At 50.0% G+C, this 23,562-nt stretch overlaps 1 protein-coding gene across 6 annotated transcripts in view; it reads right to left on the reverse strand.

The window, feature by feature from the left end:
- Positions 1-12: 12 nt before the first annotated feature.
- LMTK2 (lemur tyrosine kinase 2) overlaps positions 13-23,562 on the reverse strand; it is a 75,611-nt gene continuing 52,061 nt past the window's right edge. For all 6 annotated transcript variants that reach the window (XM_061402174.1, XM_061402172.1, XM_061402176.1 and 3 more), the window contains 7 exons: positions 22,787-22,871; positions 21,718-21,839; positions 17,439-17,588; positions 13,214-16,160; positions 4,725-4,857; positions 4,277-4,516; positions 13-3,492 (listed from right to left, as the gene is read on the reverse strand). In XM_061402174.1, the coding sequence (XP_061258158.1) occupies positions 3,464-3,492; positions 4,277-4,516; positions 4,725-4,857; positions 13,214-16,160; positions 17,439-17,588; positions 21,718-21,839; positions 22,787-22,871 (3,706 nt within the window). In that variant the 3' untranslated portion in view covers positions 13-3,463. The remainder of the gene's footprint in view (positions 3,493-4,276; positions 4,517-4,724; positions 4,858-13,213; positions 16,161-17,438; positions 17,589-21,717; positions 21,840-22,786; positions 22,872-23,562) is intronic.

The raw sequence follows: 23,562 nt of genomic DNA on the forward strand, positions 1-23,562 counted from the left end.
GCAGCGACAGAGTTTATAAATATATAACTATATTTATTTTGAATATTAAATAGTTTTTAAATTACAAGCAATTTATTTGAATCACACTATGCATCAATATACAGTAAAAATCTTACAATTTAAAAATGTACACAATTTAAACTCAAAGTTCATTAACTTGTTATATTGCCGTGAACCTCTTACAACCGAGTCTAAACACAACAGTGAAACCTCAGAGGTGGGACAGCCCTGCGGGGCGTTGGCAGCTGGGATGAGGCAGTGGCTACTCACAGCGGTCTGTGATTGCCATCCGTCTGTGCCTGTGCCAACCTGAACTTAACCGTGTTCCAGCCATTCACGTAACAGGTTGTTGGTGATTCAATACTGTCAACACATCTTTTGAGAACTCACTTATGTAACTAAAGACAGCTTTCCTTTTTGAGAGCCAACACTTGAGCCAAACCCGCCCCCACACCCTTACCACTTAGGAACAGTGTTTCTGAGGTTTTAAATCGGAAGTAACTGCCTACACCCACTCGTGCCTTAAGGCTACTTCTCAGAAGGCTAATGCTCTGAAGCCCCTGGTGACGAAGCCCCCATCTGCAGCCTCATACTCGGTTCACTCGTGGAACTTTCAGAAAACCCGGAGCTGCCTCCCTTGCCCCGGGGCCCTCAGGACAAACATGCAGTAAGTCATTAACCCCACAGACACCCCATGGGACGTGGTGATAAAAGGAAGAGGTTTTGAAAGGCGTTTTATGGCAGCAAGACAGAGAAAAAGACTTTTCTGAGATAAATCCATTTCCATAGAAACAATCGCCTGCACATTTAAAAATAGAACAGATGGGTTCTGTTCTCCATTCAGCTTCCTGGAGCTTCTTCAGCCTTAAGATGAATGGCTTCTCAACCAGACGTACAGCCCAAGTTTCAGGAGGATCTGGGGGGAGCACTTTTCCTACCCTTCTCTTTCTGGCTTGTGACTGAGTCGCTGGGTAACACAAGTTAACACCTAGCTAGGGAGGAGGTGAAGGATAGATTATCGTGGGATTTAAGATACGTGAACTCTCCCAAAGAACGACAGATCCCAAAGGAGGCCAGGAAATACTGCTGTGAACCAGGTATGATGAACCTCACCGACATCATCTAGAGAATTCCACCGATGTTATTTCACTGTGTAACTGAGAACAGGAGTGGTTTAGAAACCCACTACTGGTAACCAATTGAGTAAAACGAAACTGAATCAAACAACAAAGCATGTGCTGACATCTCAAAAATGGGCTGAAATTTTTAATCTACATAATTTCCTGTACATCATTTCCTGTGTATTGCTTGAGATTTTTCAAAAGAACATGTTAATTCACGTGTTTATTATAAATATAAAATCTTCCCAACCATGCAACACCACACTAAGACCTACTATTCCAACCCCCGCACCCACCCCCTTGTATAAAATGTTTTTGGCAATTTATGAGTGATACAGACCTTAAATTAAAATGGGAATTATGTTGTTAAAATCTCCTTAATCGTAGTGAAAAATGTACAGCCCCAGAGAATCAATAAATTTACCCTGGGCTGACTGTATAAGACTATATATACTATGGATCTGCTTGATTTTAGTCATTAGAGCTGAACTCCTTAAACCTATAATTAAAAAAAAAAAAACAAGCCACGAAACTAGTGTAATTGCATCTCATTTTTCTTTCAACCAAGATTGGTAGATGTAAAAACTCAGAACACACAGGAAGTCTCCACAGCAAGAAATTGAGAGTTACAACAGTTTTGGCAAAATTACCTCCTAATGCCCTGTTAGCTGTCTTTTCGACACACGGGTCCCCGGGTCCAGCTTGGCAGTGTGCCGGGCTCACACGGGGGAGGGGAGGGGCGCTCCCGCCACCTGGAGTTGGCCTGCTCTGGAAAGTTATTGCTAGTGTAAAAAGGGAGCAAGCCCGACTTGATAACGAAGGTCACGATGTATTACGGAAACTCTCGCCAGCGAACACACCTGCATCAGCCTGAGGCCTGGAGGGTCGGCCCGGCGTCCTGCTAACACCAGGGAAGCACGTCAGCACGGGAGACCCCGGGGGAGCGGCCGGCATGCGGGACCCATGCTCTGGGGCTCCCCGTCCACATGCCAGCCTCCCTCCGCACCGGCTGCACCGCTGTGGGCAAAGCAGAACTCAGGGACCGCAGGGTGAGGGCCGCTTTCCACCATGGACGCCGGGCTCCAGCCAACACCACGACACTGCACTGGACGGGCTCGGTCCTCTCATAGCAAGGGGAGAACTGGGGGCTTAACACAGAAGGGAGGGGTCAGTGCAGGTGAGCCCAGGGTGACGGCCACTCAGGCCGCCCCAGGCCCTGACAGGGAAGACGGGCTGCCTGTGGCGACTCCCCGGTGTCCGTGTCCCCCCTCACAGTCAAGGGGTGTAGTGAGTACCCATGGTTCCAGACACCAGCGTCACCCGGGCGAGACGTGATCCGGACTGGCTCTGGGGGCTGTGAGCATCTCAACACCTCGAGTGCACAGACAGGAGGAGCCCAGACAGGCCTTGGCTCCCAGAGCCCTCGCGGAGCAGCTTCTTTGCGCCTGAAGGCAGGCGTGACCACAGGGGCCCCAGGCCACTGCCACCTGTGCTGCTTAAACCCAGCACAGGGGACTCGGGCCCCAGCTGGGAGGGGGCTGGACGTGCCAACTGCAGCCGGCTCTGGGAACCACCCGTTGATTTGTACCAAGAGGGCTTTCTGAAAGTCGGGGGAGGGGCAAGTGGGAGAATCACACAGAGGGGCTGCAAGGCCCGTCAGCTCCTCGGAGAAGCCTCATCTACAACAGGGACAGACCACCTCACAGAGAACAGACAGAGATGTGTTTCATTCAATCAACGAAACAGAGCAGTCTTTTTCGACTCATCAAAAATATTTCCTATAAGAACATAAAATACTAACATTCGGAATCATTTATCATTTAAGAAAGAGTACCATATGTACAATTCCAACAATTTCTAAAGACAACATAACACTCAAAATACTTAAGCTTTACAAGTACCATGCAGAGCAAACAAACTAAAACAGAAGAAAAAAAAAATCAAACTAGTGGGTAGCACCAGCTTGACCTGCCTTATTTTCCTTGAATAATTTAAGATTCTGTACAGTATCAGGGACTCTTAGGACATTTATCCACAGTGCAATTACAGAAAGCAATTAGTGATTTCTTTAAAAACAATAAATATGGCTCACTGGTGCCAATTCCCCTTGTGGTCCGCAGGGCCCTGCACACGAACGGGACACACAGGTGTGTATGCGGAGGACACTCCACGTGGGAACCGGAAGCCACCTGGAGCCCACAGCCCCCACGCCAGCCCTTTCGGTGGGCAGGGGAGGCCTGGGAGGCAGCCGGTACAGGAGAACTGGCCAGGCGCCCACGGCCTCGTCCCGGCCCGGGACACCGCTACTGGAACAGCCTGGGTCCGCGGGGCCTAGGCATCGCCTAGTCTTTCTCTCCGTCTTCGCTGCTTCCTAGAAGGAGAGCAAGCAAAGCTGGGTTTTAAAACGGATCATCAAAGGTAAAAATAGCATGGACGGTGTCTGATCTTCACTGTAGAAAGAGGAACTGAAGCCAGAAGGGCGGCCCTCAGCCACCTGCCTGGCCGCCTGCGGCACCTGCAGGCACTCCGGCTGACACGTGTGCACACTCACACGCGGCTCCGTGTCAGAGCTCGGGCCCGCACATCTGCCCCGGCAGAGCGGGGGTGACGGCCGCTATCTAATCAGCACAGCGAGGCCGGGGACAAACAAGCGGTCTTTATGTTTCAGAGTTATTGTTTGATCTGCAGACGCCACATCAGAAAGTGTACCTACTAACCGGTATCTTCCGATCTAGCTGTGGGGGAAAAAAGGCTCCATATGCCCAGCGACCACCCCAAGGGCCCCGCCCATTCCCCCTGCCCCGCCCCAGGCCTCCTGGTGTCATGCGAAGACCAGGTAAAATCAACATTCCCGGGGCAGGGCCCCAGTGGATTTGGGCTCAAGGCCAACATCATGGCCAAGTGTTCTTCAGAGCCCTTCCCTTGGGGGGGTACCGGGGAGGGGAGACAGGAGCTGACAGCAAGAAGGGAAAAGGGAGAAGAAAGCGGGGAGCAGCCCTGGTCCCCCAGCCCAGCGGGGCGGAGACAGTAGGAAGCGGAGAACAGGCCCCAGAGCACCGGGCTGTGAGCCCTTCAGAGGGATCTGCATGACGCTCTCCGGGACGCCGGGACAGCCCCTCAGCCGCGCCCCCGCCCCAGCACCTCGGCCTCCTCACCTCCCTGCTCCATGTCCGAGTCCGTGAGGTGCGTGAGCGAGAAGCTGGCGATGCTGGCGGGGGTGATGGAGAACCTGGAGTAGGGGGCTGCGTGCGGCCAGCTGGGCTCCGCGCTGCGGGGCGGCGGCGGGGAAAAGTACTTGGAGGTCTGAAGGGCCGGCTTGGAGCTGAGGAGGTGACTCGTTGTCCTTGACAGGAAAGGGTCTGGGGAGAAGTCGTCGTCCCACTCGAAGCCTCCACCTGGAAGTAAGCCAGGACTCACCCTCCTCTCCTCACCGAGGAGCAGAGCACAGGGCGGGGCCCACAGACCACCCTGTGCACACGCGCAGGCTTGCCCCCCGCCCGGGTCAGGGGGGTCCCTGAAAGCGGTATGTGGGGTCATCCTCAAGAACAGTTCACACCCCATGGATCTTTCACTGCCTTCTGACCCTGCCCCCGAGCGCAGTACCTTCTTCATCGGTGGAGCTCTCGGAGTTCAGGCCCCGGCTCAGGTGCGGGGAGCCCACTGCTGGCGCGGGGCTGCTCCGCTCGGGGCTGCGTGCAGCTCCCCCGCCGTGGCCCAGCTCTTTGGTCGGGGTTTCCTGAAAAGCCCAACACAAGTCCCGTCGGCCCACGGCCCACACCTGCTCTCGGGGGCGGGCTGAGCAGTTGTGACCCGTGCCTCCCACCCTGGGGCAGACGGGCGAGTCCACACCCCTTCCCTCCCATGGATGGGCTTGGAACCCCCGCAGACACATCAAGTGGCTCCAGGAGGCTGAGGAGGAGGAGGACAGTGGGCAGGACGGGGAGGACGCTGGAGTGAGGACACCAAGCCAGCTGTGCACACAGCCTGCCCACCCACCCCACCCCCGACACTTGGGTTCTGGCTCCAGATGCAGAAGGGGGTCTTCTGATGCTTACAAAAGAGAAGAGGAAATTTCAGATTTTTCTCTTTCCCCCATTCTCTTGCTCCCACCTCCAGCTACCCCAGGGCCTGTGATCCAAAGGGCGCTGAGCTTCATCTAAAGCTGGAGGAGCGGGCGTGGGGCAGAGGGCAGGGGAACCCCCACCCCCACTGCCTTTTCCCCCTGTCCTCCGGTCTCGCAGCCACACAGGGCTGTGTAGTAACCCACACCGCAGCCCTCTGGCAGGAGGACCAAAGAGAGGAGGAGGCCCAAGATGCGGGATGGCCCAGGGGCTTCACGGGGAGCAGGGGTCTCAGCCCGGCTGCGCAGGGCAGGCCTGACCCCAAGCAGCTCACCAGGCTTTGGTGGTGGAACTGCGGGGGGACCACTGCCGAGGCCCAGTCTGGCCAAGGGGCGGCACACACCCAGGACAGGCTCACACAACACAGCAAAGGCTATCAAAGGGGACCCCAGACCCAGGGAGGCTGTGTGGAACTTGAGACTTGAACCCGACTGGGTTAATGCCTTCTAAGATGAAAACATCTACATGCTCCACAGAGTCTATAAACAAGACAAAGAATCAGATAATGAAAAAATACAAGGTACAATCTAGAGTCACTGAGCAAACAGAGAACAAGGAAAACCTGGATTTACAGGAGAAAGGACAACTGCCAGATGCCAGTGCCAAGTCATCCTTAGATGCTAGGATCACCTGAAGAAGACTGTTATAAATGCGCCCCATACAGTAAGGGAGAACACTCTGGAAGTAAGGGGAACGTCTCAGCAAAAAGAAGAGTATAAAAATAACGGAATGCACATTTTGGAATAGAAAAATACAATCATCAAAATTTAAAACTTCACTGCTGCTGCTGCTGCTGCTAAGTCGCTTCAGTCGTGTCCGACTCTGTGCGACCCCATAGACGGCAGCCCACCAGGCTCCCCCGTCCCTGGGATCACTAGCTGGACTCAACAGCAGGATGGAGGTGAGAGAGGACATGATGTGTGCATGTGATCCTCAGAAACGATCCAACCTGAACAGCAGCGAGAGCAGAGACTGGAGGGGAGAGGGGATGGCGCCTCAGGGCCTACAGACTAGTTGTTTGGTCACTAAGTCGTGTCCAACTCTTTTGCGACCCCATGGCCTGTAGCCTGCCAAGCTCCTCTGTCCATGGGGTTTCCCAGGCAAGAATACTGGAGTGGGTTACAATTTCCTCCTCCAGGGGATCTTCCCAAACCAGGGATCAAACCCACATTTCCTGCATTGGCAGGTGGGTTCTTTACCACTGAGCCATCAGGGAAGCCCCTATATAATAGAGACCAAAAGGTATAACATTGGAGTCCCGGAGACAGAGTATGGTATTAAAAAAAATATATATATATATATATATACATAAAATATATGTGTGTATGTAAGAAATAATGCCTGGAAACTTCTGAAACCTGCTGAAAGACACAAAACTACGCGTTCAGAAAGCTCTATAAACTTAAAATGAAACAAAGAAATCTATGCCTGTAATCCAGAAACCCATAATCATACTCCTGAACGACAAAGGCAGACTCCTGAGGGCAGTCAGAGACGATGCTGAAAAGAAACACTGTGGCCTGAGAAGTCCATGCTCAGGAAAAATATCCTTAAGAAATGAGTGGGAAATACAGAGACTCTCAGGTGAAGAAAAACCAGGGGAATTTGCTTTAAAAAAAAAAAGCCAAACAAACAGAAAGGAAATGCTAACAGAAAGGAATCCGGGACATAAGAAATGGAGAAAGAACAGTGGTAACCGCCTGAGTGAGCCCAGTCCTACTCCTCTGCAGCTCCTGAAAGCGTGTCTGATGACAGGGAGTGAAGCAGGGAGCGCTGCGGGAGGGTGTTCAGTCAATGGACGTGTGGCACACTGGACAACTTGAGGACAGGCCCAGGAGAGGGTGACGGGCCTGCAGAGCACAGAGGCCCCTACACTCCACTTTACATGGCCAAACACTGATTCTAAGGAGGCAGTGAAATGCATGTACATTGTAACTCCAAGAACATTCCAGAAACTATACAAAAAGAAGATATACAGTAAAAAATACAATAAATAAAAGAGAAGACTGAAAACCGTTCAGATTACCAAAAGGAAAGCAGAAAGAGGAAATCGTTAAGAACTAGTGGAACAAACACAGACACTGAACGAAGCGGCGCACCTCCATCCAGACTTGAACAATTCTATTAAACCTAAGTGGCCCAAACATACTAATTAAAAGACAAGAGGGAGGAGGAAATGGCAGCCCACTCCAGTATTCTTGCCTGGGAGATCTGCACGAAGGAGCGTGTCGGGCTACAGTCCACAGAGTCACAGAAGAGCTGGACGTGACTTAACGACCAACGATGAACAAAAAGACAACAAATTTCAGAACAGATTTTAAAACCACCTAAGGCAATGGCACCCCACTGCAGTACTCTTGCCTGGAAAATCCCATGGATGGAGGGGCCTGGTGGGCTGCAGTCCATGGGGTCGCTAGGAGTCGGACATGACTGAGCGACTTCACTTTCATTTTTCACTTTCCTGCATTGGAGAAGGAAATGGCAACCCATGCCAGTGTTCTTGCCTGGAGAATCCCAGGGACGGGGGAGCCTGGTGGGCTGCCGTCTATGGGGCTGCACAGAGTCAGACACGACTGAAGTGACTTAGCAGCAGCAGCAGCAGCAACCGTGCTTTCCAGAAGAAACTGCTGTTAACTACAGGGATGCAGGTATGTATAAAGATGGAAAAAAGCAGCAGCACACAACTACTAATCAAGAGAAAGCTGGAGTAGCTTTCAGACAAAGGAATAAAGAATGACATTACAGCATGACACAGAAGGCCAATTCACCAAGAAGATGTACTAATTCTAAATGTGCTAACAAGAGAACTATGAAACGGACAAAGCAAAAATGGACAGAAACGAAAAGAGAAACAGACAAATCCGTAATTACAGCCGAAGACGTCAATGAATACTTCTCACGAAGGAATAGAAGAAGCAGAAGAATCAGCAACAGCACAGAAGAAAGGAACCAAGTGCGTGTGGCGTTCAGAGAACAAGCCCCCCGGCAGAAGTGAAGCACACGCTTTCAGGTGCACGTGGCCCACTGACCAGGACAGACCACACGCTGGCTCTGCAGACGAAGCGACGCAGAGGAAGGAGCCGAAACCCTCCAAAGCATGTTCTCTGACCAAAACAGATTACACCGGAAATCAGTAACAGAAAGGTTAAAAAAACCCTCCAACCCTTGGAAATTAAATAGTATTTTTTTTTAAATAAGTAATCCTTGGGTCAAAGGGAAAGTCTCAAGGAAAATCAGAAAATATTTTGAATGAAAAACGCAACTTACTACATTAAATGTTAATAGTAAAATGAAAAAAAGGTCTCAAATCCCTTGCTTCTACTGGAAGAGTCCAGAAAAAGAGCAAAATAAATCCAAAGCAAGCAGAAGACATAAAAGATAAAATAGAAATTGATAAAATTAAAAAGAAAACAAAGGAAAACATGCCATGAAACCAAAAGCAGTTCTTCAGAGAGAGATCAATAAATCCACACAATCTCTTCCCAGAAGAGGGAATACAGCTGACCCGACTGATGCCCGCGGGGCGAGGGCACTGATTCCGGCACAGCTGAGGATCCACCTGTAACTGTACCATCGCCCCTTGATACCCAAGGTGCTACATTCACAGATTCAACCAATCTTGGATCGTGTAGTATTTGGTAGGTGTTTAGTGAAAAAAACCCACGTGAAGTGGACCCACACCGTTCCAACCTGTGTTAGTCAATCGACTGTGACTTTCCAACTCACTTTATGAGACCAGCATTACCTTGACACCAAACCAAAGACAGCACCAGAGTAAAGTCAGCCAAGTAGTCAAACACCCCCCAAAATTACAGACCAATATGCAGACCTCCACAACATGAAATCCTCCACAAGATAACCAGCAAATCAAATCCAGCAACATGTAACAAGAATACCTTAAACCAAGTGGGCTTTACTTCCCAGGAATGCAAGGCTCATTAAATATTGAAAAATCAATCAATGTTAGGTAAACCCTCTATTGAACACTGTCCTGGAAGTCCTAGCTAGTGTAATAAGGTAAGAAAAAGAAATGAAAGAGATACAGTTTGGAAAAGAATAAACCTGTCCCTATTTGCAGGCAACATGCTTGATCATGTAGAAAACCACAAGGAATTTGAAAACAAAATTCCTAGAACTGATAAATCAGTAGAGTAGGATAGAGAGTCAACATACAAAAATCAACCACACTTCTGCATACTGGCAAGGAACAAATGGAACCAAGATTGTGGTAAAGGGGAAAACATACAGATCAATGGAATAGAGCAGAAAGTCCAGAAACAGATCCATTAAAAAAAAAATATGGCCATTTAACTTTTGATGAAGGTGCAAAAGCAATTCAATGGAGAGAGAATAGTATTTTCAACAGATGGTGCTGGAACAACTGGACATCCATCCGGAGGCAAAACAATGAACCCCAACCTAAACATTATACAAAAACTATTTCAAAATGTGTAACAGATCTAAATGAAAAATGCAAAACTATATAAAATTTTTAGAGAAAATATTCAGGAATTAGGGTTTGGTGAAGAACTTAGACATGATACCTAAAGCATGATCCATAAACAGAAAAAAAAAAATTATAAACTGGAATTCATCAAAACTTAAAAACCCCTTGCTCTGTGAAAGATATAAGCTATAGATTGGGAGAAGTATTTCCAAGCCATATATCTGACAAAGGACTCTTATCTAGAACTTATAAAGAACTTCCAAAATTCAAAGAACACAGAGAATTCACCCAGAAAATGGGCAAAAGGGGCACCTCACTGAACACGTGGATAGCAAAGCAGCCCACGAAAAGACAGCAACATCACGATCCAATAGGGAGATCCAGTTTAAGACCATGATGCAGTATCACTTCACGTCTGTTAGAAAAGCCAAAATAAAAAATAATGAGAATTCCCTGGCAGTATAGTTGTTAAGACGCGGTGCTTTCACCGCCACGGGCCCGTGTGCATTCCCTGCTTGGGGAACTAAGATCCCACAAACCACACGGTGCGGCCAAAGCAAAACAAACAAACCACGAGAAACTAGACCTCACGTACGCTGTCCGGAATGTAAAATGATACAGCCCCTCTGGAAAACAGTTTGTCATTTTCTTTAAAAACTAAACATACACTATAAATCAACTATTGTTATTGTTCAGTCACTAAGTCGTTGGTCAACTCTTTGCAACCCCACGGACTGCAGCATACCAGGCTTCCCTGTCCCTCGTTATACTTCAATTAAAAAAAAAAGCCTAAACACACACACATATCATATAACCCAACAATCATACTCCTGGGCCTTTATCTCAGATTCAAAGTAAAAATTGTGTCCACACAAAAACCTACAGTTATTCAAAGCAGCTTTATTTGTGATAGCCCCAAAGCGGAAAACCAAATGTGCTTCCGCAGGTAAATGGTTACAACGATCACATGTCCGCAGGATGGAACACGTCTAAAAGGAAGGGACTACTGCAACAAGCGACGCCTTCTACGGCTCAGAGTGTAACAGTCAGCCTCCGAAGGTTACATGCTGGGTCACACACGCTGCTGGTGGGAATGTAAAATGATACAGGGGTGCTCAGGGCACAGGAGCGAGCACGGGGCGTATTCTGGGGTGAGGGAGCTGCGTCTCTCATGGTTCTGGGGAGGGTGACCCGAGCGCTACAGTTTTACAGCATTGTACAAAAAAAAGGGTCAATTTTACTGTTTAACTTTTAAAAAGATTAAAAATAAGAACAGAAACAGTTGGTGTAAATACTGGCCAGCAGGTTAACGAACAACCTGCGGCGGTGGGGACTCCCTGACCTTCGGACTGAGTGAGTCTCTGGACACTCAAGGTCACACACGGTCTAATCCCGCCGCTCGGCCTTCCGGGGCAGCTCAGCCGTAACGGACCCGCCACCCAGCACACGAGACGTGGGTTCTATCTCTGGGTCGGGAAGATCTCATGGAGAAGGAAATGGCAACCCACTCCAGTCTTCTTGCCTGGGAAATCCAGGGGACGGAGGAGCCTGGCGGGTACACTCTATGTTGTGAGAGAGTCGGACACGACTTAATGACTAAACGGTAACAACACTCCTGCCACTTACACGGTTCTAGAAAAGACAGAACTCCAGGTCAGTGGTTGCCAGGGGACGGATGTGGCGGGAACCAGGGACCTTGTGGGGATGGAAGAGTCCTATTACTCTGGAGGGGGCGGTTATGGAGAGCACTTACGTGTGTGTGTGTGAAGCAGTAGGAATTACAGACAAGTTTTGTTTTCTTAAATGCTTTTCAGCACTTAAAATTAGTTTCTGGTGTGTGTATGTGAGAGAAGCAGTAGCAATTACTGAGAAGTTTGGTTTTCTTGAGTGTTTTTCTGTTCTTTGAAAAAAAATCTTTCCTGAGAAAGTATTTTTCCTTACGCTCACTGAATTTTTTTTCTTTTTGAAGGAACATGTCTTTGTAAACCAAATGAACTAAAGAAACGCAACACACAGACCCCCAGCTGCCCCGTCTGCCCCAGGACCTCAGAGTCCGGGGGCTCTGGGCTGTGACACTACCTCCCACACCGCCGGGCCAGGCCCTGTCGTCACAGTGACCCACGCTGGGATGCACAGGACTGAGCGCAGAGCTCACCTGCCCTGTGACAGGCTGAATGGTGTGGCCGTGTGTCACCTCACCTGCAAGTAAGCGTCACCATCCACTGTGGTGGCCTTGAGAACACTGTGCGTCCAGAGGGGGCTGTGCGAGAGCGGAGGGTCCAACACCCCCACCAGGCTCACGGAAGGGCCCGTGAGGAACGCTGGGAGACCCCCCGACGCACAGCGAAGCTAAGGAGACCCTACGTGGGAAGGGGGGCGCCCAGATATTCACTTGCTGGGCTGCGATGTCACAAGTAAGTTGAGTCAGCGTTCACCAAGCACCCGCTGAGCCAATGGGGAAATAACCGAGGCAGAGCTGCCAAAACCCATGATGCTCAGTGAAAACTCTGGAGCTAAGGAACTCAAACCACTTCAAAACCAAACCACTTCAAAATAGGCTCATGAAGCTGTACAGCAAGAGCTGGAAGGTACCTACCAGCCATCAGTCTGAACCCACGGGTAGCTACGACTCCATGGAAGCCGCATGGGACCGACTGGCCACTGCAGAAGATTTTCAGGACTTTCTTTGGGACCTGACCCACTTTTCCACTCTACGACAAATCTCACACCTACTGAGCGTGTCTCACACCTGGTTTCCGTGCCTTTGTTCTCGTGCCTTGAGTCTGGCTCTTAGGCGATCCTGCCCCGTCTCCAGAACCCATCAAAACATCACCTCCTCCCCACCAAGTCACCACACGAGTGCAGCCCTTCCGTAGACCAGGCAGTGGCTTCCACGGGGCTGGGTCCACCTCACTGCTCCAGCGAGACCCCCAGACATCTTCCCCAGCGCCTGCCCACACTGCTCACAACACACAATTCATAACTCTTTTGTCATTCCACCTACAGGTCATCCGCTCTGTGAACGGAACAATTCAAGTGCACCGAGAAGGTGAAGAAAGGGACCCGTGAATTTCAACAGCTTTTGACAAAACACAAACGCTGAGGCCAGGTGATCCCTTCTCGCCCTGCCCCGCTGTCTTGCCACCCCCGCCCCTGCTCCACAGGCACCGCAGCTGGTCAGTGTCTCCAGGGCTACCTGTGAGCCTCGGACGGTTCCAGCCACTCCTGGGCACTGGGCGTTGCTGCCGACCGCCCGCGGACACTCGTCTGCTCTGGAAGGACGAGTGACTGGGCGGCTCTGCCGGGACACCCGGGAGGAGCACGCAGACCCTTCCCCTTCACGTGACAGGAGTTCCCCATGCAGACCTCACAAACTGATGCTGTAACCACCCCCAAACTCCTTTTTCTGAGAAATCACAGTCAGTGTCCTCAGAACAGCAGTCGGAAAACCCGAGCACGCTCGTTGCCCCAACACATGCTGGAATCTCCAACATGACAACCCGGAGGGGACAGGGAACAGATACCTGGTCAAAGAGATAGACTGTGACGTCGTCAAAGAACGTCACCGCCTTCCTCTCCCTCCTGCAGCCGGGCAGCGGGTCCACAGGCTTCAGCAGGCTCCGCAGGTGGCGGCCGTCCTCGCGGCTGAGGACCACGGGCACCGGGTGCTCGGCCTCGTCCTCGGACTCGGAGCTCAGGCTGTGCAGGGTGAAGGCCCGCAGGTCCTCATCCGAGTCTTCGCTGTTCTCGTCCTCCTCGTCGGCGTCCATCCCATCCTCGGCAAGGTCCAGCATGCCCGACACGCCGAGCTTCCCCAGGTACTTTCCCTCCACGTCCGGCTCCTTCAGCTTGGGGCCCTCGGAGTGGCCGCACAAGGCCTTCTCTGGAGTTGGCGCCGCGGGGCCGCCGCAGCGGAGCGGGGCATGGGTCAGCGCCAGGAGCTCGTCGGTGTTGGTGCCGGTGGAAGCCAGCGTGCAGGGGGGCTCCTCAGGGGCCTCGAGGTCGTCCCCGCTGCTCAGCTCCGAGTTCTGCAGACTCGAGGGGCTGCCGGCCTCGTCGTCAGGGGGAAGTGTGTGTGTGGGAGGGTCAAGGGGAGCTGGTTCTGCGGGTTCTCTGGATTCCAGGTGACGGGATTTCTGCGGAGCAGGAGGACAGCTAGGGTCAGGCGGGCTGCTGCTGCTGTCCAGGCAGCTGTCCAGGGGGCTGGGACTCTGCAGCGGGACACCAGGCTCAGGCAGGGGCTGGTCCGCTCCCAGGGCCGACACCGAGGTGCCCAGGGCCCCCTCCGACCTCCTGTCGGGCTCAGAGTCGTTGTCTGAGAAGTACGCGGAGTCTCGGTGCGAGCCCTGGGACGCAGGCGCAGCGGTCTGCGAGGTCACCTCCGTGCCTCTGTGGCTGTCGGTGGCATCTGAGATGACGATGACGGGCTTGGGAGGCAGCCCGGTGGGCGTGTCCTCACCCGCCGAGGCGGTGTCGGGCGCCGCAGCGCCCTCGGGGGCCGGGTGTAGCGTCCACTCGGGGGACTCCAGGTTCTCTGTCTCGTAACCACTGTCCGCTGGCTTGTCGGGGGTCAGGAGTTTCTGTGGCGCGTGAGGCCCTAAGGAGCCCAGGAAAGCCTCATGGACATCCATGGAATCCAGGGAGTCCGGGGTCTCCACAGACGGCTCAGAGGCGGGGCCGGGCACCGACAAGCTGTCCTCCAGGAGGCTGTCCTGACTGGCCGAGTCTGAGGAGAGGGTGGACACCAAGCCGCCCTCCTCTGCAGCAGCATCTCTACGACCCAGCTGCCCCAGGACCTCGGCGGCCTCCCGGGCTCTCTCCCGCGGGCCTCGAGGGCCGTGGTCTTCCAAAGGCAGCTGGTTTTTTAAGTTCTGCCTCAATTCTGGGAGGCCGTTCCCTATACTCACCTTGCTGGCAGCGGTGTCCTGGACCAGGCTGGGGTCGCTCTGGGCCAGGCTCACGGCCCCCTCCCCGTGCTGAGTCAGGGCCGGGGACCCGTTGCCAGTGGGGGCGGGGGTGTCCGGTGGGGCGGGCGTGGAGTCTGGGTTTGCCTCTCGGCAGGTGCTATCTTCACAGACACCGCCCTCTGGATGCATGGGCCTGGCTCCGCCCTGCTTCAGGGCCGCCCCCGGGGGGACATCATGAGGCGGCCCCTGGGTTTCGAGCGAGGTAGGAGGTACCTGCGGCTGTGGGGAGCAAGGTGAGGCCGCTGCCCCAGTGCCACCCTTGGGCGCTGCACCCGACTCCTTGCCGTGCACGCTGATGCTCTCCTGCAGCGAAGAGTAGGGTTTATTTTCAGCAAACTTAGACTCAGCCTCTACAGACTTTCTACTGGGAGTTTCTAACATGGATTCAGGAAAGCCAGCATTTCTGAGTTCTGTCTGCAGATCATTTACATGCTCTTTGCTGGACAAAGAGTCTTTCAGTAAGTTCTTCTCTTGAAGAAATAAAAAGTTTTCTGACAACTCTTCACTGTCCAGCTGATCAAAACCATCTTGGTGTACGAGTCTGTCTGTGGAGTAAAGAGGCTCACAGTCAAAAAGCTTACGGGGCTTTTCCCTCTCCAAGTGGCGTGCGATTACAGACTCTTTGGGGTCATCCAAACTTGAACTCAGGGTGGGAGGCTTAAAGTCAGCTTGGACTCCATTTAGTTCCATCAAGTCAAATATTTTTTGGTGACTGGGCAAAGCCTCTGACTTGTCAAGGTCATTAAATAAACTGTTGAAAGGGCTCTCGGGGCCCTTGGTGCTGTGCGCCTCCTCGGGTCTGATGGCGTCTTTGGGGTCTGCACTGTTCTGGAAGAAATCCTCCTCTGTACTGGACTCCTCAAGCTCCAGGCTCCTGAGCGTCAGACACTGGGATGCGCCATCCCCAAGCCTCTCAGGATTATCCATCTCTGTCGTGAGCAGAGCGGGCGGGTAATCTAGCTCCAAGTTGCTACGGCTTTTTTCCTCTAACTGGATGTAGTAGTCGCTTCCGACAGAAAGGTTGTGGGCATCGAAAACGGGCACCACCCCGGGGGCCCGCAGGGGGACATCCTGGCCATTGTCATCCTGCTTGCCAGGACCAGGGTCTGAGAGCGAGCTCTCAAACGCTTCCGTGGGGAAGAAAATGCTGGTGTAGGACAAGGCTTCATCCGGGGGGCCCCGGCTACGCTCGTCGAAATGGTCGTGCTTGGCCGCCTCCCAGACGTACTCGAAGCTCAGGCCTTGGCTGGTCTCGGTCACAGTGAGGACCTCCTCCATCTCTCTGCCGAGCCGGTCCCTGGTGAAGTGGTCGAGGATGGGGAAGGCGGCGTTACTTGCAGCGTCTCTGCTGTTTGCAGTGGGCTTGAGTGCGTTCCACTGCTGCTCAAAGTCCACTTCCGGGTCCCTCTGGCTTTGCATCCGCAGGTAGGTGAGCAGCCGGTGCACGTCCTCCGCTGCTGGCCGCTTATCTGGTGACAGCCAGCAGAACTGCAAGACTTCATACCTGAGCGAGACAGGAGATTAGTGGACAGATGACAAATTGTTTTAAAACAAGAAAAGACCTCACAAGGACCCCCTAGGCCAGCTCAACACCCAAGAAGTCCCAACACTTGAATCACTTTGCTGGCCACCAGCAGGAGTCTGGTTCATGGTGAGCTCTGGGGGAAAGTGGAAATGGAGAGAGAAAATCTGGCCACTGATTTCTGCATCCTTAGGACCCTGTGCAGCATCACTGCAATTCTTCTGGCCTTGTCGTTTGTTCTTCTGGTGTTTTCCACGCGCTCAGCCACTGAATTTACAAGCAGCCCTAAAATGCTCTCCTCTGAACACAACTGCCATCGGTCTCCTGCTTAGTCAAGGATGCACGTGTCTAACGTATGAGACTTACTCACTCTATTTTGCAAGGACTCACACAGACACAGGCCGTGGTGACTACTCTCTAACGATTCCCCCGACAGAAAGGAACACCACGACCTTGTGCAGCACATGCTTCCCTCAGGCCACCAAAGGAGCTGAGGGTGGAGAGCAAGAGCAGAAACAGAAGCCCAGAGTAGGTGGCAGCCAGGAGATGGTCTTCAAAGGGTTGGCTGAATACGGGCAACGCCTTAAATTGCGGCCGTGAGTGGAAGGGAAGACAGGACGACGATGTCATGGTATTAAATTTACGGCAGAAACATCCAGTTATTCTGGGTGAGTTAGTTCTAGCAAGTCGGGTGAGGGGCTGAGCAGTGCCCACACATAAGGGCAACCAGATGCAGGGGCAACGCCCGCTGAGCACAGGGTGGCACGGACAGGGGCCTCGACACAGGGGAGCCCGACTCTACCTGGAAACCGAGGTAAGAACGGGTCTGGAGACTCTTAAGAAGTAAATTTGTTTTTGCAAATGTCAACACACATTATGCAAACTGCCTCAGGTGCCAATTTAAACCCAATCATGTCTGTGCTACCTGTCTCGTCACACGCTGAGTGTCACACATACAGCCTTGTTCAAAAACAATTCCACGATAGCAAATGCCCTCAAACTGATTCTTAGAATTAACTCAGACTTAACAAGTTTCTTATCACATGTATAAGACAGAAATTCCTGCTGGTTCTACACTTTTTTTTTTTAAACAGTATTACATTTTAAAAACTAGATGTTAATTCTAAAATCAGTCATGAATAATATATAAATGATTGCTTTTCATAACATTTACTATTGAAAATCAGGGAATATATAACTAAGACTTGTGGAGACAGACTTTCTTCGGCTTCTGAGAGAAGGTGACGTGAAGTTACCCACCATCTGTCGGAGTAGGGCTGCTCCAGCTGGGGCTTTGGGAGTTTCGTGTCTCTCTCTCGAATGACCTGGTTGAGAACATCTAAGTTGGAGAGGTTGGAATAAGGCTGAGCAGCATTCTCAAAGAGCTCCCAAAGCGTCACACCCAGGGACCTGTGGGGGAATAAAAAAGCACATCTTTCTCTCTTCAGATACTGAATTTGTAACACCCACAGTTTTACACATACAGCCATCAGTCATTTCAAGCACAAGGGGCTACGGAAGAGGTTATTCAAGATAGCGCTTTAACATGACTTAAAAAGCAAGCACTTCTATTAAGGTGTGGACCACAGCAAGAACGCCTCCTCAGACTGACTAACAGAATGTTACTTTAGGAGTTCCGGCCAAGGTAAAAAAAAAAAAAAATAATTAGGTGGAGCTAGAGGGAATAATCACAAGGAAGCATTCAAATGACTGTCAACTTTAAAACTCAAAGAATCATAAAAGATCATCACAATGGCCTTGAAAGGATTCAGCAACATGGCTAGATATAGGGTAAACACACGGAATTCTGAGGGTTTTGGTGGCGGGGGGCAGGGAATCCCATTCACAACAGTAGTAAGCAGTGGAACTTCCAAAGTGAACAGGTCTTCCCTGTTGACCTGTGTGTTTCCTATTGCAGTTATTCTGAGTATTCAGGGCTTTCCGCTATCAGGAAGGACGACTCTTCACTGCTTGGTGGAAGAGGCCACCTGCCCGGATCACTCACTGCCTACGGGTACCGTCACCACAGGCAAGGGACCACCTTCTCTGTACCTGCCCCGCCCGCCCGTGTGCCCAGCGCTGTCCCCTTGGAAATGGCCTTTGCTGGTGGGTTGGGGGGGATACCTCCTCTACGTGGTCTCCGTGTTCCTTCCCACCACTCCCCTCCCGTCGTGTGTTACAATCTATTTTCTGCAGTGGCTCCTGGACCTGGCTGGTCATGTGTGTCACCCGGACGCTGGTACTGAGCACCCACCGCTGAGGACTCTTAGCTGGCAGATGCAGGCATGGCTGCATGCTTAGAAAGCTCTCATGTGGCTGTGACTCCTGTCAGATGTAGCTACTGATGATTCACATGACGATGACCGACACCCACCAGAAAAATAAGCTGTATTTGAATACATCAATCTATTATTTGACACTGCAGAGTACAATATAACTTACGAGTTAAATTCTCTTTACGCTTATCTCACAAATCAGTGAGTAAATCAACATATTCAGTATCTAGGTGGAGAGGGCATTTCTATCAAGGAAATAAAAGAACCCAAATCTCTAGTCCAGTTCAAGAAGGGAGACATGCCCCTGGCACAGAACTGCTAGGAGCAGAGAGCCATCTTGGATGAAAAAGAAGTTTAAGACACTGTCAATGACTTTAGGGAATTACCAACTTATTTAATTAAGGAAAATAAAAAGTTTGCATGAAATGCTAAAGACCACAAAGGCAGTCTCTGACTGGGGCACAGTGAGTGTTTTCAGCACCTGATCTGATCCTGGGCATGCACCTCTGCCCACCTCAGCTTCTCCAGACCCCTGACACCCTTTCTCTCCCCCCATAAGGCCTGTTCCTGAACCAGCCCTCTCCTCAGCCCCTCCGCTGCTCTTCAGAGCACATGAGGCCTGGGCTTTCTCAGCTCCCCACTCCTAACACCTCTCTCCAGCATCCCTCGTGCGTCTTCTCACGCAGGCCACCAAGGAAGATGAGACGTGTCCCCCTATTCAAGGCCCATCCTGCGGCTCCCTATTCCCTCGTCTTTCTGCCCAGTCTCCTCAGGAAAAGCGGTATCAGCCGCTGCCCACCATTCCCTGTCTCCCTAAGGACCAGTGGCCTGCTTTCTTCTGGAAGGAAAAACGTCCTGTAGCTCTTCTCCCCTCTTCCACCAAACTCATGGAACCAAGACCCTCAGGTCACCCCCAGCACAGGGCAGTGTGGTCCCTGCCTCGGGCAGAAGCTGACACCACCGGCAGCCCTGCGCCAGGGCTTCTCGCCCCATCAGAAACAATGGGCAGGCTCCGTCTCTGGGAACGCAGGGTAAGTCTTCAGGTCAATCACCCCACTGAGAACAGTAACAATACGGATGATGCGTGAAAGGTAACTTCGTATAAAACATATCAACAACAGAGAAGCCGGCAGAGAACTCACTGGACAGAACTTGGAACTCAGAGAACAAAGAATGCCACGCTGTGTCTGACCGTGGCGCCTGCCGGAGCACGGGACCCACACGCCTGTCTGTAGCGAGCAAGGCTCAACGGTGCACAGGCCCAAGCCCTGGCCCTGCCCAACAGGGGGCCTCACAGAGACGTCCTCACCATGGTGGGGACACACCTGCCCCCCAGGAGCCCGGGGGGGCAAGCTGGCTTGGCACGGAGGCCCTGTGAGTGAGTGCACGTTTGTGACTGTGAGTGTGTGTGTACATGTATGTTGAGTACACGTGTGCGTGTGCCTGCGGCAGGGGTAGGGGGATGGACAATCCCGAAGAAGCTGTGACCACAGAGCTGGCCTTACTGGGATTCGCAGCCCAAGCTCACACCATCCGAGTGCCCCAAAGACCTCAGGCTGAATACAGAAAGCCCTGGGCTGCTGTGGTCCCTGCCGAGCCAGGACACCCAGAGAGCTGACACAAGCACGGGTGCACCCTCTCTGAGGGAATGTTCTCAAGGCCAGGCTTCCAGGGTCCTCACCACCAGAAGGCCCCGAGGAAACAAGGCACCATCAGGAACCAGGAAGATCAAACCCACGAAGACCTCAGACACGGGAATTATCGGATGCAGATCATAACTGAACTTTAAAACACTCTGGGACAGTTTTTTAAAAAATCAAATAGACCTCCTAAAACAGAAAAGCCAATTACCTGAACTATAAAATTCAGTAGAGAGACTTAATAGAGGAATAGACACAGCCGAAGAAGGAATTTTAAAAAGACCAAGAATTAGCAGCTAGAGCACAGGTCTGAAAAATGATCTAGAGTGTGGCACAGGGAGCTGAAGGAGAGAATAAGAGACAAAAGACAAAGCAAGAGGTCGTGACTCGTGTCTAATCAGACTTCCAAAAGAAGAAAAAATGGGGCTGAGGCAGTTATTGGGAGGATAAGGGCTGAGAACACCCACCTAAGATGAAATGCCAAGCAGAAAAACAAAGAAGTCCACACCCACACATATTACAGTGAAACTACAAAAAAACAAAAGACAAAGAGAAGAGTTTAAAAGCAGCCAGAGAGAAAAAGTCACGTTACCTTCAAAGAGCTTAGGGAGACTTACGGCTGACTTCTCAAGAGCAACAATGGAAGCCAGAAGACAGTGGAGTGAGATCTTCAATACACGGAGAGAAAATAACTGTCACCAAGTAAAAAAATACACTTCAAGAATGAGGACAAAACAGAGGTATGCTCAGACCTACAGAAAAAGACCTGAGAGTCTGTTACCAGGGAGACTGCACCACAGGGAATTCTGAAGGACATACTTCAGATAGAAGGAGAGTAAGCCCCAATAGAAGGTCTGAGATTTGGGGGAAATTTAAGAAAAAAAGCAAAGTGATTTAATTATGTGGATAAACCTAAACAAACACTGATGTTAAGAAAAATAACATCTTGTGGGGTTAAGAGAAAAAAAATAAGATACCTCACAATGATGAACATAATTGCATGTGTGTGTGTGTGTGTGTGGTGTAAATTTAAAGCATGTTAAAATACCCTGGGGTCCTTGTATTGCTCAGAAAGGGGCCAAAGTAAGAACTACTGTTAGACTAAGTTAAGTATGCATGTTATTTCTAGGGTAGCCAATACAATCATAGCAATAGACTACACAGCTCCCAAACTACGAGGAAAAGAAAAAAATTCCATAAGAAAGTAAGAAGCAAAAAAAAAATAGAAAAAGCAGGACAACAGCACCAAAAAAAAAGTAGATATAAATTTAGAAAGCTGTAACAGAAACTGTTAGTCTTACATACCTCTTTCAGTTTTTTCATTCACTCAATTAATATTTATTAAACATTACTATAAACAAGGCCCTATAGTAGGCAAAGAAAACAGCCTTGGTTCCTGCTTTTATGGAGATTATTACTATTGAATGGGTAAAAGTTATTGCACCATTGCAAAAACTGGGATCATTGCTATGATGTCAATAAATTGTCTTTCACATCATCAGTCACTGGTATTCCTACATCTCATTCAATTATTATACTTTCCCTTAAGAAAGTACTTGAGAAGAAAGAAGTTAGGACTCTGTTAATAACAAAAGCCTAATCGAATGGTAAATCGATACATACCAGATATTACTATATTTAGTTTGATCTGCAGTTAGCAGTCTGTCTTGAAAGCTGGTTACTAATTCTGGAGCAGTCCACCGAAGAGGGAAAAATTTTTTATCATCTGTCTCAATATAATCCTCCTGTTTTGTAAGAAAACACACAGAATTTTGAATTCTCTAACACTTCTAGTGAGCTCAGTAACTTAATCCCAGGTCATTCTCAGAAAACACATACTCTACCCAAAAACACAAGTCAGAAAAAGAAATGGACACAGAGACAGAGTTTCCGGGCAGAGGGTGGGTGGAGGGTTTCTCTGAATCAGCCTCCTGGGCCTCATGAGCTGGTTTCTGAACCATGAACACCTGCTCAGTCTCCCTTCCTGGAAAAGGAAAGTATGCCATGTCTGATGTACAGAACACAGACTCTGAGCAAAATATCTTGTAAACTATGCTGGGCTGTATTCCTGAGCAGAAGAACAGGGTGGTTAATGAGTAAGAGTGCAGGCTTTCGAATTGGACAGACTGTTGAGTCAACGTTCAACCATCTACCAGCTCTGTGACTCTTGAGCAAGCAGCAAACATGAGCCTTACTCCTGATCTGTAAGATCAGGAAGACGCGCCAGCCCTCCCTTTACAGTGAGGACTACATGAGACCACGTGGGCAAGTCCTTCATAGTGCCTGGGTGGCATACAGCAAGTGCTCAAGATACTAGAGCTACTATGGAGACTAAGAACAGACTTACATTTGCATCAATTTTTTTTTTTTTTTTTTTTTGCCCCAGAGTAAGCCACCTTACTCAGCTGGGCTAAACAAACACACACAAATAAAAATTTCACAGGTACTTTACTTATTTTCTTTGGGGGATATATTTATGAGAGCTGAAAAACTCAAATCCCAAGCTTACTGATTTGAGCTGAAATTTTACCAAACATGTAACAGAAGTATTTATATATGATGTGCATATTTTATTATATAGCAGCAATAATTATTTACCCTCCCTTTCCAAACAGGCATGGCATTTTGTGATATGACCACTTCATGAGCATTAAATTAGATCAGAGAGAGAACCCTTAAACCTCTGGCTTACCTTGTACCTGCTGAATCCTATTCCATAATCACCCACTTTCACATTTAAGTCCGAGGTAAGAAAGCAGTTTCTCAGGGCTAAGTCACTGAAAACAGAAAGAGTGAAGTGAACATGAGAACAAGGCGAATCAACACCCAGGATGACATGACATGGAACTGCTGTGGAAAAAGGCTTTCTTGGGAAATCAGGGTGGTAAGTGTATTGAGTTCCCTGATAAATAATTTATGTTTTAAAATCCTTTTTCATAGAAAAAGGCAACGCCATATTCCTAATTACTTAAAGAATGGAGATGATCAGTTTTGGGTTTTTTTGGTAAATCACTCTGACTGCTAACAGGTTAAAATCTAAATGTATTTGTACCTTGTTCTGCATTGATACCAGACTTATGGCTCATTTCCTGGTATTTTTAGAGTTACCACAGAAGAATTCTAAACTGGCTAATTTGTCTGAATTTATTTTAAATACCTTACATTACCTGAGTAATAGTCTAGTAGTAGTCTCTTAACTGCAAGTAAAGAATAAAGTTACAACTTCAAGCACGCTAAAATAATCTGCATTATTAAAAATGTTTGTTTTAACTCCTTTTTCAAAGATATGCAAGCGTTATAAGTGATTTGCTGCTGCTGCTGCTGCTAAGTCCGACTCTGTGCGACCCCATAGACGGCAGCCCACCAGGCTCCGCCGTCCCTGGTATTCTCCAGGCAAGAACACTGGAGTGGGTTGCCATTTCCTTCTCCAATGCATGAAAGTGAAAAGTGAAAGTGAAGTCTCTCAGT

Source organism: Bos javanicus, chromosome 25 (genome assembly GCF_032452875.1).
Source record: "Bos javanicus breed banteng chromosome 25, ARS-OSU_banteng_1.0, whole genome shotgun sequence".
Classification (NCBI taxonomy): Eukaryota; Metazoa; Chordata; class Mammalia; order Artiodactyla; family Bovidae; genus Bos; species Bos javanicus.